Genomic DNA, 19,271 nt, shown 5'->3' with positions numbered 1-19,271 from the left:
TGCTTTTCAATGCATACAATGCATATATCCATGGCACTTGAATATGTGCAGAAAGTCTATGTTTGAAGCATCTTATTAAGTGAACTGCTTTCAAACAACAAAAAAAGGTAACAAGAATACTTAGATTGCCAGTTGGAAAGGGGGGGTGGTGGGGATATGGCTCAGATTTTCCTACAGTGCTACAGCAAGATGCAGGAGACTGGACTCTTGGCCTTGGATGGTGGAGCTGCTTTCTTCATCCAGCATCAGGGGTGCAGCTAGAGCCCTGATGCTGGCTTTCCCAGACGAGCTCACCAGGTCTGCCAGGGCATCACCTGTGGCTCCTCATGGCATGGCCACCATGCTTCAAGGTTGAGACTTTATGAGGGCCTCGGGGAGCGGGAGATGGCCAAGCCAGCAGAGCGAGGCCCTGGGGTAACAAGGGACATGGGAGGACCAAACCAGCAAGGTAAGAAGACAGCAGAAGGGCACAGGGGAAGGCTGTGTGTGTGAGGGATCTGGAACCTGCGCTGGCTGGGGCAGTGCAGGTGGAGGGGTCACGCACCAGGCTGGGGCGCACCCCGAGGCGGCCCTGCTTCCTGCTTCCGGGGGCCGCCGCGGAGAGGATTTGCTGCAGATGATATCAGCTGTGAATGCTGGAAAAGTGGCGGTACGGAGATGCGCCGGCTCGTTTCGCCCTCCCGTCCGGTCCCCTCCCCTCCCGTCCCCTCCCCAGGTCCCTGCCCTGCACTATCTCCGTATAAAAGCACCGCTGCTTCCCCACCCGTCCTCATTCCCTGCCTCCTGTAGAGCCACTGTTGAGAGGCTCTTCTAGCGCCGCGGGGTAGAGCGGGTCGCCCGTAATGGCCACCCTGGTGGTGGTAGAAGTGGACTCGGAGCCTTCCTGTAGCGTTCCCAAAACCAACTCTCTCTCACTCAACCTCTCGCACCGCTTCCTGGACAGCAAATTTTACCTGCTGGTGGTCATTGGGGAGCTGGTGACCGAGGAGCACCTGCGGCGGGCTATCGCCGATATCGAGCGAGGTGAGGCGGCGGGAAACGGGGCCGCCGAAAGCAAGGCTATAGCGCGCGCGTCCCACTCTCCGAGCCAGCCCCCAGCCCCCGGCGCCTTCCCCTCGGAAGTGGCCGTAACGGTCCTCCTCGGCCCGGCGAGGCCCCGCGGAGGACAAGCAGCTGCTCCCCGTTTTCTTCCTATTCCGCGCGGGGCGAGTGGGGCGCTGTCCGGGCTCGACCGGCGGGGCGGGGTTGCCTGCCACCCCCTTGCTCATGGTCAGGGCAAGAGACGCGGCACGAGAGATATGAGCTACGAAGTCGTGGTCTCTGGTCTCTTCCTTTTATTTCACGAGGAGCAAGTCGTCTTGTGTGCACGCCCCTCCCTCCCTCCCGGACTCGGAACCCCCTCGTTGGGTGCGAGTGCCGGCGAGCCGCCGAAGGCAGTCAGCGGCTGCGGGCCGGGCCCCGTGCGGCGTCCGGAGGTTGCGGCTCCCTGCTGCAGCCTGCACAAAGAACTGCAGTCGGCCCGGCGAGTGCCACGCCCCACTGTCCATCCCCAGGAGCGTCTGCCCCGCCGCTGGCAGCGGGCGAAGGGGGCAACCCCCCTCAACCACTGCTGGGGCGGAGGGGCTGGGGCTGCGGCAGGAACCGAGCGCTAGCAGTGCCACCGAGCCCGTCTGCCCGGATAAAGTGAGGGGTGGGCGTGGCGCAGTCCGCACTGCGGTCCCTATGGCAGCCCAAAGCGGACAAAGGGTGTCCGCGCCGCCGAAAAGCCCTCGTGTCTGGGGCTGTGGCGGCTGAGCTGCGGGGCGGCTGTTCGGCATTTCTGTGAAACCAAATCAGCAGAATTCGGGCGTTTTCCTTCTCAGTGGCAAAGACTCCCTGAGAAGGCATGCAGCTGTGCCTGTTGTGTCTAACTTTAGGCAACGACACTCTTCTCTTGGCTGGAGAATTTTCTCAAGACCTAAGCTTTATATGCACACTTATATTTCCATAGAGAAAAAGATATAGGTAATAAGGCTGATACCTGAGTGCTCAGCCTCGTTATTGTCCAGCTACAGTATGCTATGACTCGCTGTTTATTTGTCTGTTTCTTAGAACAGCAACACAGTAAGGTATTGGAAGTGAAATGACAGTTCTTGATAGGGGGTTCTGATACAATAGATTATAGTGTACATGGGGGGGGGAAGCCCTGTTACCATAATAGTGGTATGAAACACAATTATTGCTAGACCCTGTAGTTTGTTAAACTCGATTGATACATGACTTTGTAGCATTTTTATTTTGGGCTGACAAAAGCAGAAATATCAGAAACCTGCCATTGTTAGAAGGGAGAGAGAGACCTTGGAAAGGGGGATTGGTAGCAGCCTTACCATGTAGGCGTGGTTTAGCAGGCTAGCTAGTACTTCATTTATCTCTATTGTTTTCTCAACTATTATTGTTTTAGTTGGCTATTTTTTTTTTTTGTATGACTGCTTGTGGTAAAGGGCTGCCTCATCACAGCTAACCAGCTTCATTCACCATAACCTGCTCATCTTTATTGCTATCATTGTCTCCTAGGGAGAACTAAGGAGGCAGATGCTTTGTCATTCAGAACCTCTTCAGCATTCCACTTTCCTAATGCTATGTAATTTTGGGTTGTGTCAGAAAATTTGCTGCATTTAATTAAAATTATTAAAACTTATAGAGCAAATGGATGAAACGTCTGCCCTCAAGACATTTGATGCCATCCTTCTGAAGAACTGCTCTTTAGTGTCATCTTGAAGTTTCTGTTGTGTAGTTGCTGCCGCATAGCTCTGTTGCTGCTACCTCTTGCCACTAAGAATAACACCCACTTACAGTTTTAAATGTTCAGAGGGAATGCTTTGGCCTTTTTATCCATAATTTTGGATTAGAAGTTGCCTTGCTGCTCCTGGTGTCAGATGATCTGATTGGGATTTTGCCTGTTAGGAAACAACCTTGGTCAAATTTTGAGGTGCATTGTTCTGGATGAGTGTGCTGGGAGTCTAAAGCTCTATCTGCATGAGACAAATATGGGCTTGACTAATCTTTCTCATTGGAAAGTATGCTGTAGTCTGGAAAAATGGCTTCTTTCCATCTTTATTCTCAACAGAGATTTAAATGCATTTAGGGTTCTTTAACTCACTGGCTTCTCTTGTACATCTCTTAAGTACCATCACTGAGAAGTGGATTCATGTGCTGAACTGCAGCACAACATGTCAAAACATCTGCTGATAACACATCAGTGGTGAGATGCTATGCAACCTGGTGGAATGCAGTAATTTCTTAATATATCGTGAAGAGGGAATGGTGTAGCAAGCTGCATTTTCAATAATTTCATTTTGGATGTCACTTTGCTGGGGGGGGGGGGTGGCAATCCTCCAACTCAATGCCCACCAAAAAAGGGAGTGAAGAGAAAGCTTCAAGATTTTTCCACTGATTTGGCAGATGCAGGTGTGCCCTGTCTGAAGTCCTGTGTCTAGTGGTATTGCACTCCTAAGCCTGCAGAAAGAAAGAAATAGCTACAGTTAAGTCATGCTTCCAGTAGTTACTTCCATGCTATTAATGATATGTCATTGGATTGACCTTGTATTTTAGTTCCAGAACTACCTCCATTCTAGCCAAACCTGATTTGGTTATATAATGCATTATGCTATGTACATGCATAATTTTCACATCCAGAATGCTGAATCAGTTACAACCCCCTAATTTCCCTTATTTGGGTCATAACAATCATGAAGCTGCAGATCTGGGATATTCTATCCAAATCTCAACTTCAGCTTCTAGGACTACTGTATGTGTGGTATGTCTAGGCTTTTTGTATGAGTCCTGTATTTTGAGCATCTCTTGGCTCAGCACACAGATTCTTATATCTGCTGCAAATTTGGATTCACAACAAAACCAGCTAGTGATACATGGTGGCAATAGCAGCACTGCTGAATCATAGTCCATATTGCTTAATTGACCTCTGGAAAGCTTTGGAGTCTCCCCACACAAGATTGTTGACAGAGACCAGAGAGCTGTTTATTTTCTAGCTTCTTGAAGTTCAGCACTCATTCATTCAACATACTTCAACTTTGATCAATGTCAGTTTACTGGTTGTAGTTTTCATATGCATTGTATGTACATGGTACTATATAATCTTTACTTTCCTGCTCTTAAATATTACAACACCTGGAAAATGTTAGAGCCTTCTGATCTGTATTTATCTTCCAAAAATGCACCATGTGGCCAAGAGATTTTTTCAGAAATGAAAATGAGGCTTGCAGAAGAGACTCACTGCTTATGCCTCTGAAAAAAAATATCCATAATTTGGGAAATGGAGGTGGCTGGTTATATCTCAGTTATTTTTCTCTCGAGTGGTTATGAAACACACAGGGGATACTGTATTTCCAAATTTATTTGCTTTTTTAAATGGCAGCTTTTATAGCTGGTAGTATATCCCAGTAAGAAGCATGCTTCTACCTTGACTGGGATGCTGACAAGGAAAAGCCCTGGATGAATTCTCCCTTAAATGGCTTCAGGTTCTTGAAATGCAGATGTTCATATTTGTGTGGAGAACCTACCCAGAGCTGCAATGGGAGACTGGCAGCACAGGTATTTCTCTGCTTTTCCCCATCTTTCTCCTTCAGCCCTACAACATGGCTTCTGCTAGCGCAAGGCTTGACGTTTCTGCTGCCTTGAAAGAGAATAAAGCATGAGAGTCAGCATTGACAGTAAAGTTCACAGCCTAAAATCCTGGGAGAGTTACAAGCAGAAGTGTTTAATGTTAGTCTCATGATAAGGGGTTGGCCACACACCTCTTCAGGCATCTCCTCCACCCCAAAGGGACTAAAACCCAAAGTGATTTAATTCAAAAATGTAATGCAAATACATGGTCAGGTATGTGGAGAGGGGCCACTAGACATTTTCTCACCTGCAATCCCTTCTGCATTTGCCACCTAATTTGTGTAAGTCTAATGTTTTTCCTCTAGAAAAAAAAAAATTGGTATAATGTTAGTGTTCAAAATTGCAGAGTTCCTGAACTTACCAGTAGTGTAACTGGCTTTTCAAGACTACTCTAGAAAAATATTGAAGTATGTTTTCCTGTTAATTTGTTGTGGTTCTTTTTGTAGGGTTTTTCTTTCTTTTAAATTTAGTCATTAAAATCATATGGTAAGAAACCATAAACTTATCTTTTGGCTGCAGTAAGATTTCTTTTTTCCCCTTGTCAAATTTCACTGCTTAAATATATTTTTGCAAAATACATTTTATGATCATGTATGTGCCAAGTGTCTTGCTTCCTGAGTAGTAGCTGGGGGACAAAACGACTACTAGGATGTGGGGACCAGCAGTCCTGAAGCAGGGGCCTTAAAGGATGGTCACCCTTTGAAAAAGCAGATTTCCTCTTGCTTGTGACTGATCCCTGTACAGAGTGCATCTTCTGAGCACTCAGCACTTTGCAAAGGACAGCTGCGTGGTTTGAAAGGAAGACTGGTTTTGGAACTTAGAAATATGCAAATAACATGAATGTAAATGGAGAAATAATAAATTAAAACTTCCACTGCTCATATATCAAGCTAGATGTGTTTTGCATCTTGAATTTTAGGAATCCGATCATGGGAAACAAACTTGACTGAATACAACTTGGGTCAAGAACTGAACCTTTTTGTGTCTCGCCATTCAGCTCGATTCTCTCCTGAAATTAGAGGTGAGTTTTTGGAAGTGTTTGTCAAAATTTTGTATGTTTTTCTTAAAAGCAGGATTAATAAATACACTTGGGTATTGAATGACCCACTTCCATTTGTGATTCTTTACAATGAATACTTTGTTCTTTCTTTTAAAATATGGCTTGACATTATAATTTGTTTTAACTTTCTGACAACAGGAAATGTCTGAAACTCTAATATTATCAGTCTTTTAGGATAGCTTCATGTATCGCACCATGATTACTTTGCCAGTAGATATTAGTTTTGGGGTCCCAATAAACTTAAGTGAAATTGACTTTTTGACTGAACAGTTTATTCATGTAGTGCCAATCTAGTAGTCCTGGAGACTGAAGCTATCCCTCAGAGTGGTAGGTAGAGCACATAGAGAAAATAACTTGATAGAGATAGAAATAATCACAGCTGTTGTACAAGCATGGCTTAAGCCCTATGTTTGTACCCAAAAGGCTTGGACTTTTCTCTTTCTTGGTATGGAAAAGTTGAGGGGTGAAGGGTCTACCTTGATTCACAGGAACTTTCTTTGGCTTGTATGAAGAAATTAGAATTTTAAAGAGCTCATGAGAGTAAGTCTTCTCTTCTGCTGGCTTTTTTTTTTTCAAGCCTGTCCTTCCTTTAGAGGATTAATAAAATAAATTAAAAAAAAAACCCCCACAACAATTTTGTGAAATGTACAATTTTATTCTGAGTACATGGGAATCAAGTCTTTGGTAGTTTGCTAACATGTCGTTACTTTAACACAAATGCTGAATGAGTATGTGTGAAATTAATCTTGGTTTTCATATAAAAATATATACCCTTCTCCAATGAGTATAGACTGCTTTCATTGGTGAAATTATTGTGGCCATATTGACTAGTACAGCCTAGTATTGATGAATGTTATGAATAGCGGTTTCAGGAACATCTCTTGATGGTGAAAAGGTCTATGAAATATTATATTGTACTGCTGCATCACACTGATAGTCAGTTGCTATGCACTGTTGAGAAAGAGATCCTGACGTCTTGCCAGCATGATAGCATTGACCTGATGGTCTTTAATAATGTACCAAAATGTCTTACTGTGTAACTAATACTTCCTCTTGTAGCATAGATTATAACAGACTTTGTATTTCCCCATATCAAGAGTAAAACACTGTCAAATTTAAGGAAAAAACACCAAACAAAAAACAAAAAAAAACCCAAACCTCTGATTCTTCCCCTGGTTTGTAACTTTTTCGGCAGCATCCAGCGGCAGGACGGTGAGTACTGCGGCGGGGTGGCCATTTGAGGCGGTGGGGCACTTCCCTGAGCCGGGAAAAGCCCAGGAAAACCCAGGCGAGAGCGGGGCGGGCGGCGCTGGGCGCCTGACACCCGGAAGCAGCCGGTCCCGCGCGGTGCCTGACGGGAGAGGGCGGTCCCGGCGGCTACCGCGGGAGATTTAAACGCTCCCTAGGGAGCACGGTGAACAGGAGTGTGGCAAACTGGCGTGCGGTGTGTTAGTGTAACGCGACAGTTTGAGCGAGCAGGGAGGGTGCAGAGAGGGGCTGGAGGCCGGTCAGAAGGGACCGAGGACCATGGTGGCCACCCGACAGAAAACTGAAGCTGCACTGTGTGCTGCAGCAGGCAGGATGGATGTTGCCACCCAGACAGAGCCTCAGTGGGCACATGCAGCTACCCAGACCCTGGGCTGCAGGCAGTGCCTCCCTCCCACACTGACTCATGCCACTGGTACTGGCTCCACTTGTGGCAGCTGTGCTCGTGTGGGAGAACTCCTTTGCATGGTGGCAGAGCTGAGGGAGGAGGTAGCTAGATTAAGGACTATCAGGGAGTGTGAGAGGGAAAGATCAGTGGAGCAGCACCCTCTCACAAACTCAGCAGCCTGCCAGAGCTAGTGCGGCTGAGCACCACCCACCTGCCAACTGCATGATTGGGGGAAGAAGACATGGGGAATGGCAGCAAGTTCCTGCCCAGTGCAGGAAACCTGCTGTCCCTACTCAGACAACAAACCCCCAGATTCCTCTGAAGATTAAATGTGAAGTGCTGCAAGTAGGATCCATCCTCAAAGATGAAGAGGACAGCTCCCACAGCCTAGAAACATTCCCTAGGCCGCACCATCCTCAAACAACCATAAAAACATCCTCTGAAAAAGAAGAGGAGAGTGATTGTCTTGGGGGATTCCCTTCTAAAAGGAACAGAGACCTATCTGCAGACCGGACCCTCTCCACGGGGAGGTCTGCTGCTTACCAGGGGCATCAGTGAAGGATGTAGCTAGAAAACTTCCTTCCTTGGTGAAAGAGACAGATTATTACCCTCTGGTAGTATTTCAAATCAGCAACGATGACATGCAGTGCAGAAAGCTGAAAGCCATTAAGAGAGACTTCAGGGCTCTAGGGAGAACGCTGGAGGGCTCTGGGGCGCAAGTAGTGTTTAGGTCCATTCCAGTGCTAAGGAATGAGGAGCAAGAGGTCAAGAAGAAGCACTTGATTAATACCTGGCTCCAAACCTGGTGCGAGGAGAAAAACTTTGGGTTCTTTGATCATGGACTGACCAGCGCACCCCCAGGCAACCTTACTAGGGATAGGGCATGCTTGCCTCCTAGGGGTACTAAAGTCCTTACTTAAAATCTAGCTGAGCAGATAAATAGAGCTTTAAGCTAGGTGTGAAGGGGGAGGGGGAGGAAGCCAGGCTAGTCAGGAGTGAGCCTGGAAGTGGAACTTGAGTGCCTGAGAGATGGTGTGCTGGCAAGGACTGCCGGCATATCACCACAGAGCAAGTGGGGGCGAGTACATCTGGTGACGGAAAGGATGAAACTGGCACTGAGGGGTTGGATAATCCAAGGACTAGTCAATTGGGAATGAACACTATTCCCTTCATGAGGGCTGAAAGTTTGCCAGCCCAGCTGAAGTGCATTTACACCAATGCACGCAGCATGGGCAATAAGCAGGAGGAGTTGGAAGCTGTCGTAGGGCAGGGAGACTCCAATGTAGTTGCCATCATGGAAATGTGGTGGGACGACTCGTATAACTGGAGTGCAGCTATGGTGGAGTATAAACTCTTTAGGTGGGACAGGAAGGGTAGAATCGGAGGCGGAGTAGCCCTCTGTTAGAGAGTGCTTTGATACCCTAGAGCTCAATTATGGTGATGACAGGATTGAGTGTCTATGGGTAAAAATCAGAGGAGCCCATAAGAAGGTAGATATTGTGATGGGCGTCTGTTATAGACCACCCAGCCAAGAAGAAGCAGCTGATGAGCTCTTCTATAAACAACTTCAGTCTTCTGGGTGTCTGCTTAGAGGTACAATACAGCAGAGAGGAAGCAGTCTAGGAGGTTCCTGGAGTGTGTGGATGACAACTTCTTCACGCAACTGGTGAGTGGGCCAAAAAGGGAAGGTGCCCTCCTGGACCTGCTGTTTGTGAACCGAGAAGGCCTTGTGGGGGATGTGATTGTTGGAGGACGCCTGGGACAAAGTGATCATGAGTTGGTAGAATTTTCAGTTCTAGGTGAGGTGAGGAGGGAGGTTAGCAGAACAGCCACATTAAACTTCCAGAGGGCAGACTTTGGAATGTTCAGAAGGCTGGTGGGCAAAGTCCCATGGGAGACAGCCCTTAAGGGTAAGGGAGCCCAAGAGGGCTGGGTATGCTTCAAGAAGGAAATCCTGGCAGCGCAGGAGCAAGCTGTCCCCATGGTCTGGAAAATGAGCTGTCGGGGAAAAAAGAAAAAAAAACAGCTTGACTGAGCAGGGAGATCTGGGTGGACATCAAAAAGAAGAGGAATGTCTATGAACTTTGGAAGAAGGGGCAGGCGTCTTGGGTGGACTACAGGGAAGTAAGAGATCATGCAGAGAAAAAATCAGGAGGGCTAAGGCCCAACCAGAGATCAGATTGGCCAAGTCTGTGAAAGATAACAAAGAAATTTTCAGTAAATACATAAACAATAAAAGGAGGACTAGGGAGAATATTAAGTTCCTATTGGATGCAGATGAAACAACAGTGACAGGGGATGAGGAAAAGGCTGAGGTACTTAATGCCTTCTTTGCCTCAGTCTTTAATAGTAGGGAAAGTTTTTCATTTGTGTATATCCCCAGGAGTTAGAGGAGCAGAACAAAGCTCCCATGATCCAACAGGAGGTGGTTTGAGACTTGCTTGCCCTGGTAGACACCCACAAGTCTATGGGGCTGGATGGGATCCTGCCATGGGTATTAAAGGAGCTGGCGGATGTGCTTGCCAAACCCCTTTCCATCATCTTCCAACAGTCCTGGAAGACTGGGGAAGTTCCACTGGACTGGAGGCTGGCTGTTATTGTGCCCATTTACAAGAAGGGTCAGAGTGAAGACCCAGGCAAGTACAGGCCTGTCAGTCTGACCCTAGTGCCAGGGAATGTCATGGAGCAGGTGATCTTGAGTGCTGTCATGAAGCACATGCAAGAGAATTGGGTGATCAGGCCCAGTCAACACAGGTTTGTGAAAGGCAGGTCCTGGATATCCAGAAAAAATATTTCACAGAAAGGGTCTTCAGGCACTGGAATGGGCTGCCCAGGGAGGTGGCTTAGTCACTGTCCCAGGAGGTATTTAAAAGACAGGTAAACGAGGTGCTTGGGGATGTGGTGTAGTGGCAGGTAGGAATGGTTGGACTCAATGATTCAAGAGGTCATTTCTAACCTGGTGATTCTATGATTCAGTCTCATTCCCCTGCCATCAGCAGGGGCACCTGTGTGGACGTGGCCTGGCATGTGTTGAATTGCTTAAAGCAGGTGTATGCCCCCAGCCTCAGTAGCAAGGCCGGAAGTGCTGGAGGGCACGTCTGGACTTGTTTAGGGAGGAGGGACATGCTTGAGCCTGTTACCTGTCCCTGTCATCTGATCTGTTGACGGGTGGGGACAGAGAGCTTCAAAACCCCCACGAAGTCCTTCAACACTCCCTCTGTGCAACTCTCTAACTTCATCTCTGTTTCATCTCTTTGTCTGTTTTCTCTCTCTCTGCAACTCTCTCTGCTTCCTCTGTTTGTCTGCTTTGTCTTGTCTCTGTGTTGTTTGTCCCTCTCTGTTTATCTTGTCTCATGTTTGTGTGTTGTGTGTGGGCACCCACCATCTTCTGGACCCACCGGGCAAAGAAACGTGCTGCTACATGTGGAACTCCTAAGGTGGTGACTATCTCTCATCTCTTGCAACTATTTGTCACTTACAACTCTTTTAAATTCTTTCCTGTCTTTTCTCCTTTTCTCTTTGCAACATGGGCAGCTGCAGCAGCTGGTAGGCAGTTTTGGTTTCATTTTGGGTTTGGCTCCAGGCAGCATTAGGGCTCTTGGTGCTGTTTTGGGCTCTGTTAAGCAGATTGGTACACTGTTGCGAAGCGTTGCCACTGACAGGCTGTTCTGGTCTCTTTTGCGGCTGCGGCTCTTCCTGTCTGTGCTCTCTTCATGTGCGAGTTGTTTGATCGTTTGAATCCAGTGTTTTAAGGGCATGTGTCTTATTTAGTAAAAGTTATAGTGTACACCTCTACCTCTGAGTGATTTTGCGTTACTCTGCCGTGCTGGGAAAAAGAATTCACTTTCTTTTAAATTGGACTGTGACAATGCCTCCCACTGGATCTGGGTGCTCAAAGCCCCATCCAATTTGGCCTTGAACACCTCCAGGGATGGGGTAGCCACGACTTCTCTGGGCAACCTGAGCCAGTGCCTCAGCACCTTTCTTCCTAAGATCTCATCTCAATCTCCCCTCGTCCTATCCCTGCACTCCCTGATCAAGAAGCTCTCCTCTTTCAGTACTGGAAGGCTTCTCTAAGGTCTCCCCAGAGCTTTCATTTTTCCAGGCTGAACAAGTCCCACTCTCTCAGCCTGTCGTCATAGCAGAGGTGCTCCAGCCCTCTGATCATCTTTGGGACCTCCTCTGGACTCGTTCTAACTGTTCAATATCCTTCTTATGTTGGGGATTGCACAATTGGACACTATTCCAGGTGGGGTCTCACCAGAGCAGAGTAGAGGAGGAGAATCACCTCCCTTGTCCTGATGGCCATGTGTAAAGACCGACTTTATTGTTTTGTCTGCCTTAAACATTTCTATTGTCCAAGGGCCTAGTCTGTGGCATTGGGTTCAATGGGAGGGGAGGTGCAAGAGTAAGCACTGCTCTCCTCTTCCCCTGGGCAAGCTCACAGTCCTGATCTGGCTGCTATGGGGGAGGAGATGCAGTGGCAGGTGCTGCCCTCCCCCACACCCCACCACACACATCCAACCACCTGCCTGCCCTGGAAGGCAAGAGCCCCCTACCCCTTCACATGCCAATGGGGCATGGACTGACCTTATAAGAGAACTTGCACACAACCACATGGGGTCTGCTTGCTATTGGTGTGTGTCAGATTGAATCCAAGTGACAGTGGCTGTGTCCAAGGATCTGACCAAATTGAAATCTGTTTCTGCAACTTTGGGAAGGTGCACCTCTGTATCTCAGCTGGGTACCCAAGTTTTTGGTCTGTTTAGTTTGGTCATAGCTAAAATAAAATTTGTTTTCTTGATTTCACCCCAAGCATGACCTTGCTGGCCTTCAGGTCCTCGCACAGGTATTTGAACCACCTTCAACTGTGCAGGTCAAAATAAGGCCTGGACACAAGTGTGTAGTTCATGGATCGGAGCATGACACTGCACTTCTTTTGATGTGGCCCAGAATACAGTTTGCTTTCTGGTCTGCAAGTGTTCATTGTCAGTTCATGTTGAGCTTCTCATCCAAACACCCAAGTCCTTCTATTTAGGGATGCCCTCATTCCATTCTCTGTCCAGTCTGTAATTGTGCTTGGGATTGCCCCAACCCAGGTGCAGGTTCACCTTGCACTCAAACTTCATAAGGTTCTCACAGGCCCACCTCCTGAGCTTGTCAAGGTCCTTCTGGCTGGCATCCCTTCCCTCCAGCACATCAACCGCACCACACAGCTTGCAAAGGGTACCCTCAATCCCATTCTTCATGTCTGTGACAAATATGTTAAACAACACCAGTGCCAATACCAACCCCTGAGGAATGCCACTCATCACCAGTCTCCGCTGGGACATTGAGCTGTTGATCACAACTCGTTGAGTGTGACCATCCAGCCAATTCCTTATCCACTGAGTGGTCTATCTATTAAATCTGTGTCTCTCCAATTTGTTGACTAGAATGGGGTCTCAAATGCTTTGCACAAGTCCAGGTAGATGATGTCAGTCACTCTTATCCACCAGTGCTGTAGCCCCATCATAGAAGGTCACCAAATTTGTCAGGCACAATTTGCCCTCAGTGAAACCGTGTTGGCTGTCACTAATCACTTCCTTATGTTCCATCTGCCTCAGCAGAGTTTCCAGGAGGATCTGCTTCATGATCTTACAAGTACAGAGGTGAGACTGACTTGCCTGGAGTTCCCTGGGTCTTCCTCTTCTCTTTTTTCAAAAATGGGGGTTATGTTTCCCCTTTTTCAGTCAGTGGGGACTTCACTGCGCTGCCACAACTTCTCAGATATGATAGACAGTGGCTTAGCAACTTCATCCGCCAGTCCCCTCAGGACCTGGAGATGCATCTCATCAGGTCCCATGGACTTGCGCACCTTCGTGTTCCTTAGATGGTCTTGCAGTTGACACTCTCCTACAGAGGGCAGTTCTTCCATCTCCCAGTCCATGCCTTTGCTTCCTGCGCCTTGGGAGGTCTGACTTGAGTCATTACCAGTGAAGGCGGAAATGAACTTATTACATTAAGTACTATGACCTAAAAACAGTAGGGAAGTAGAAGTATTGATATTGGTTTTAGTATATGCTCATTTATTGTATAGCATGGGCATTGAGAATATCATATACCAGCAAAAAGTACAAGTGAGAATAATTCCATGGCAGGCAATTTTCAAGAAATGGAAATGGTAAGAAAACATGATGTGGATTTTTAGTTTGTTGGGGTTTGGTGTTTGTTTTTCTTTAAATTACTAATTTCGTGTGTTTTTTTTTAAATCAAGTAGTTGTAACTCCCTGACATGAACTCCCTGATATGATGCTCAATTTTATGTAGAAATTTTGCTGGGAATTAGTTTTAAACCTGATTAATATTATTACAAATTAATTTTATACCAGAAAAGTACACAAAAATGTTGTTTGAAAATAGTAACAATTTAAAATACATCAGAGATGAGAAAATTAATAGAGCTGCAAGACTTCCTTTTTCTTTCCTGTGACGTCTCTTATTTCACAGAATCTTAAAAAATAACTCTCAACACTTCTTTAAATATTTGTTGAGAATATTCAGTGTCTAAGTCTTTGACACTAAAATCTGCAAAAGCATCAAATTCAGCAATAAAACTGTTTTATTGTGCTGTCAGCTATAGCAACCCAAATTGCAAGCTTTACATAGTCAATTTGTTATCTGATCACAAATAGTCACCTTGGTGGAGAATATCTGTCCTGTTAACTCCACTTACAAAGCAATAATTGTTGTCATAACACTATGTCAAGACAGAAAGCCACTTAAGCTATCTCTCTGCTGATTTTAAATATTTTATATTTTATTTGCAATTATTGATGAAATTTATTGGGCCCTCCACACCTAGCCAACAACCAGATTACATAGACTATCTAATGAAAAACAGTTGGCCTAATATTGAACCAATATTCTCCAAGAGTATCCCATCTTTGCAAGTAATAGATCCAGTGTAATATTTGGTGGGTTTTGGAAAGAACTTTGGTCTAAATCTAATCTGATCATTGCCTAAATTAAAATAAAAATCACTGACAGAGGCAGCAATCTACTCAAAAGGAAGACCAAAACCAAAGTTGGTAGTGCCATAAGTAGCCTCCAATGTATTTAATAGAAGAGGGAAGCCAGAAGTAGTAGTAGATGCCTACAAAACATCATTTGGGAGCAACGACATCCCTGACCATAGCCTTTTCTAAACTTGTCTTTTAAAAAAGTAAAACTTCCTTTGTTGTTAGTTGCAGTGTGGTTCCAAGAAAGGGAGCAAGTCTGGAAATGCCAGTACTGACATTTTGCCACTAAATCACCTTGACTTACTGTGACATATAGGAAGAGTGCAGGAGGAACAGCAACAAGAGCAAGTGTCATCTAGGATGAACATAAGCTTCTCTAGAAGTCTTAAAAACTTCTGCTAATATCAAAGCTCTGTTTTACTCATTTTAGGAAAGCAGAAGGGAATAGGATACAACTTCTAAAATAAACTGAAGAAATAACAAAATAAATCAACAAAAAGCAAAAAAAAATAGCTTCAGATGTCTTTATTTAGATGAATAAAGTCTTTGATCTATGCTTTATCCAAGCAGCCAACTGAACATGAGCTAGCAGTGTGCCCAGGTGGCCAAGAAGACCAATGGCATCTTGGCTTGTATCAGAAACGGTGTGACCAGCAGGTCCAGGGAGGTTATTCTCCCTCTATACTCAGCACTGGTGAGACCGCTCCTTGAATCCTGTGTTCATTTCTGGGCCCCTCACCACAAGAAGGATGTTGAGGCTCTGGAGCGAGTCCAGAGAAGAGCAACAAAGCTGGTGAAGGGGCTGGAGAACAGGCCTTATGAGGAGCGGCTGAGAGAGCTGGGGTTCTTTAGCCTGAGGAAGAGGCGGCTGAGGGGAGACCTCATTGCTCTCTATAACTACCTAAAAGGAAGTTGTGGAGAGGAGGGTGCTGACCTCTTCTCCCAAGTGACAGGGAACAGGACAAGAGAAAATGGCCTCAAGCTCCACCAGGGGAGGTTTAGGCTGGACATTAGGAAAAAATTTTTCACAGAAAGGGTCATTGGGCACTGGAACAGGCTGCCCAGGGAGGTGCTTGAGTCACCTTCCCTGGAGGTGTTTAAGGCACGGGTGGACGAGGTGCTAAGGGGAATGGTTTAGTGTTTGATGGGAATGGTTGGACTCAATGATCCGGTGGGTCTCTTCCAACCTGGTGATTCTATGAAAAACTGCCCTCGCAGTTTCACCTGTCTCTGAAACATCGCAGTGGAGCCCTGCCAACACGGTGCTGTTGCAAATCTAAAGATGTGATGAGGAAGGTAATTCCCCCCAGTGGTCTTCTGAGAGACCCCAACGCTGATGGGATCATTTTACTCCCAGGGACTGAATTCTGGGGCTGGACTGTCCTGGGTAGGGGTACTATCTCATCTGATGCTGGCAGGGTAGCTCTACAAAAGGCTGCCTTGCACCACTACATTTTCACTAACGATAGTAAAAATAAATAAATAAATAAATAAATAAGCTTTTGGAGTGGCCCCTTGGCTTTTGGAGTTAACCCTGCTTTTTTGTGACTTTTTTGTGTCAACACAAGGAAGACTTAACATTGCCCTGGGCTGAACACACCACTACCTACCAAGTCCCTAGAAAGTAACAGGCAGTGTGTTAAAAACTCTCTGAGTACTTAGGAATTCCTGAAAAGCACAGGAGGATACCAGTAATTTCATAGATGCCAGCATCTGTGTCCAACATCAGCAAGGAAAAGAATCAAATTCAGAATGGACTGAAAGCTAGAAGAACATCAACTCTGCAAATCTATAAAATCCTGTGCAAAACTAAAAACGTAGAAACCTATAAAACAAAGTAGATCTCTCAATTTTTTCTAGATGCTCTGCAAGAAATTGATTCCTTAGCCTAGAATTTGCTTTTAATTTAAATTAACTTAATTACAGAGTCAGTGTTTGAGCATTAATGCAGCAGTGAATTTATCAAGACAATCCCAAACTTCTTTATACTGTCACCTGGATTACTTACTGCCTCAGTCCACCCCTGTGGGCTGCAAACCACAAGTGTTAACCCTGTGTGTCCCAGTCTCTAAGGAGACTCTCACAGGTAACCAGATTTTGACTCATGGCAGAAATGCATATAAGCACGCACACATAATCCTTTAATCATAAACCATTAACTAGGTCTGGGACTAGAGAGCAATCCAGTTGCACCTAGGCTCCTCTCTGAGGGGATGCTTAGAAAGCAAGGGGGTCCATCTTGAACCTCATAACCTGATGGGAGGGTTCCCTCAGCCGCCTGTCAGAACCTTATTTCTTTAAGGTGACAAGTGTAAATGGCCACTAATGACATTCTTTGAGTTACAGGAGTCTTGCAGCTATAAAAGCAGAACGATAGAGACCAGCAATGGGGAATCTCCAGGTGGAGCACTCCTATGGACTGAACCCCCTGTTGGCTGGATCGCTGTCGGAAGTGGAACTGGGAATCTTCTCTTTTCATTTTTTCCTCTCTTTTACTCTTTTTTTGATTAAGTGCATAGTCTCTCTCTTTTTTTGATCAACACACAACTTATCATAGTATTGTTTGGTGCTAGACATTTTACATACATATCATACCATTGTGTTTGAGGCCGCATATTTTGCCTGTGTGATTAAGTAGTGTGTGCACGTATTAGCAATAAGTTGTATTGTGTTTACAGACCTTCAGTGCTTTTTCACTCCGTTTCTAACCAGGGGGGAGTTAAACTTTAGACTCCTCTCCCCTCACAGGAGGAGACAGGGGTAATAGCTTCAAAGAACATAAGCCTTCTCTGGGAAGCCTGAAGGAGGCAAGCCCACTGCTGCTACGATACAAGTGGCTGCTGAGGGGACACCAAACCTGTCTCACACTTGGCCAAAGTCCTCCCTGGCCACATGCAGGGTGGTGAAGATAAAGTCTTGGGCATGGGTAAAGGACTCATTTAAGCCAATACAGTCACTGACCACTGACTTAGCCACAGTGCATTGCTCAAGCAGTATTTCTTAGAAGATTTAGGGTGACTAGCTACTACACAGATATTGAAATAAAACAGATTTTAATCTAGACAAGGACTTGAATACACACCAATGAAAGTCAAGTGTTCCCAGCTGGAAGCTGCAGGACAAAGCAGCAGGCATGGAAATCTTGCAGAAGGGCCCTCAATGGCTTTATCCACACAAAATCCTTTTACTATGTCTTTTGTGAAGCAGGACATTAGCTTTATACAGCTAAAACTTTTTTTAATTAAGATTAGTAGCAACACCTGCAATTTCAGAGCTCTTGAAAGACTCCTTACTTGCTCTGCCTGACTACCAGATACACAGTTCCTTTTCCAGCATGTACATGTTATAACTCACTGTTTGAATTTTTGTCCTTGTGAAGTTAACAAAAGATGGAAGTTATCATCAGTATATGAGAGAGAGAAAACAGAGGCAAGTGCTGGAGTACCCATTTTAAGTCATGTTGCCTGTTGTCTTGGCAATCAGTTAAGAAGCTCTGTTACTCATTTTTCACCAGCACCTGACAACATAATCTCTGCAGAATTTGGTATTATTAAGGAGTCTGCTAATGCAGCTGCTTTACAAGGGATCAGAAAAGACCTATTGGCATTTCTATTCTGAATCCTGTTTTTCAAGGAATCTTAAATCATCTGTAAATTGCCCAGCAGCTGAATATATGATGCATAAATACCACTGTGACAATCCATTCCCTTAATAAGAGCACAAAAAGGGTGTTGGGATCCAGTCAGGCTCCTTGCAATATTAATATGGACACCACTATTTACAGAATCACAGAATCACTAGGTTGGAAAAGACCCACTGGATCATCAAGTCCAACCATTCCTATCAATCACTAAACCATGCCCCTCAGCACCTCATTGACCTGTCTTTTAAACACCTCCAAGGAAGGTGACTCAACCACCTCCCTGGGCAGCCTGTTCCAGTGCCCAATGACCCTTTCTGTGAAAAGTTTTTTCCTGCTAACCAGTCTGAACCTCCCCTGGCACAGTTTGAGTTGATTCCCTCTTGTCCTGTGCCCTGTCACTTGGGAGAAGAGGCCAGCACCCTCCTCTCTACAACCTCCTTTCAGGTAGTTGTAGAGAGCAATAAGGTCTCCCCTCAGCCTTCTCTTCTCTAGCCTAAACAACCCCAGCTCTTTCTCAGCCGCTCCTCATAAGACTTCTTCTCTAGCCCCTTCACCAGCTTCCTTGCTATTCTCTGGACTCGCATCAGAGCCTCAACATCCTTCTTGTAGCGAGGGGTTCACAACTAAACACAGTATTTGAGGTGCAGTCTCACCAGTGCCGAGTACAGAGGGAGAAGAACCTCCCTGGACCTGCTGTCCATGCCGTTTCTGATACAAGCCAAGATGCCATTGGCCTTCTTGGCCACCTGGGCACACTGCTGGCTCATGTTCAGTCAGCTGTCAATCAACAGCCCTAGGTCCTTGTCTTCCAGGCAGCTTTCCAGCCACACTTCCCCTAGTCTGTAGCTCTGCACAGGGTTGTGCCCTAAGTGCAGGACCCGGCATTTGGCCTTGTTAATCCTCATGCCACTGGTCTCAGCCCAGTGGTCCAGCCTGTTCAGATCCCTTTGGAGCCTCTCTACCCTCCAGCAGATCAACACTTCCACCCAGCTTAGTGTCATCCACAAACTTGCTAAGGGTGCACTCAATGCCTTCATCCAGGCCATTGATAAAGACATTGAACAGGGCTGGACCCAGCACTGAGCCCTGTGGGACATCACTTGTGACTGGCCTCCAGCTAGGGTAAACTCCATTTCCCACCACTCTCTGGGCCCGGCCATCCAACCAGTTTTCAACCCAGAAGAGTGTGCGCCTGTCCAGGCCAGAGGCTGATAGTTTCCTAAGCAGAATGCTGTGAGAAACTGTGTCAAA

General features: G+C 46.1%; 1 protein-coding gene and 1 long non-coding RNA gene across 2 annotated transcripts in view; one reads left to right on the top strand and one right to left on the bottom strand.

The window, feature by feature from the left end:
• Positions 1 to 811: 811 nt before the first annotated feature.
• LOC138733823 (microtubule-associated protein 1B-like) overlaps positions 812 to 19,271 on the top strand; it is a 153,559-nt gene continuing 135,099 nt past the window's right edge. Inside the window, exons 1-2 of the mRNA XM_069881305.1 lie at positions 812 to 1,023; positions 5,582 to 5,683. Coding sequence (XP_069737406.1) covers positions 843 to 1,023; positions 5,582 to 5,683 — 283 coding nt within the window. The 5' untranslated portion in view covers positions 812 to 842. The remainder of the gene's footprint in view (positions 1,024 to 5,581; positions 5,684 to 19,271) is intronic.
• Positions 2,233 to 7,053, bottom strand: LOC138733837 (uncharacterized). Its single transcript, XR_011339472.1, has 3 exons — positions 6,881 to 7,053; positions 4,560 to 4,672; positions 2,233 to 3,495 (listed from the first exon to the last, which is right to left on the bottom strand). It is a non-coding gene; the product is annotated as an uncharacterized lncRNA (long non-coding RNA).

The sequence above is a fragment of the Phaenicophaeus curvirostris genome, assembly GCF_032191515.1.
Source record: "Phaenicophaeus curvirostris isolate KB17595 chromosome W unlocalized genomic scaffold, BPBGC_Pcur_1.0 scaffold_35, whole genome shotgun sequence".
Lineage (NCBI taxonomy): Eukaryota > Metazoa > Chordata > Aves > Cuculiformes > Cuculidae > Phaenicophaeus > Phaenicophaeus curvirostris.
Note: the sequence above shows the minus strand (reverse complement) of the source record. Positions and strands in the feature narration are given on the sequence as shown.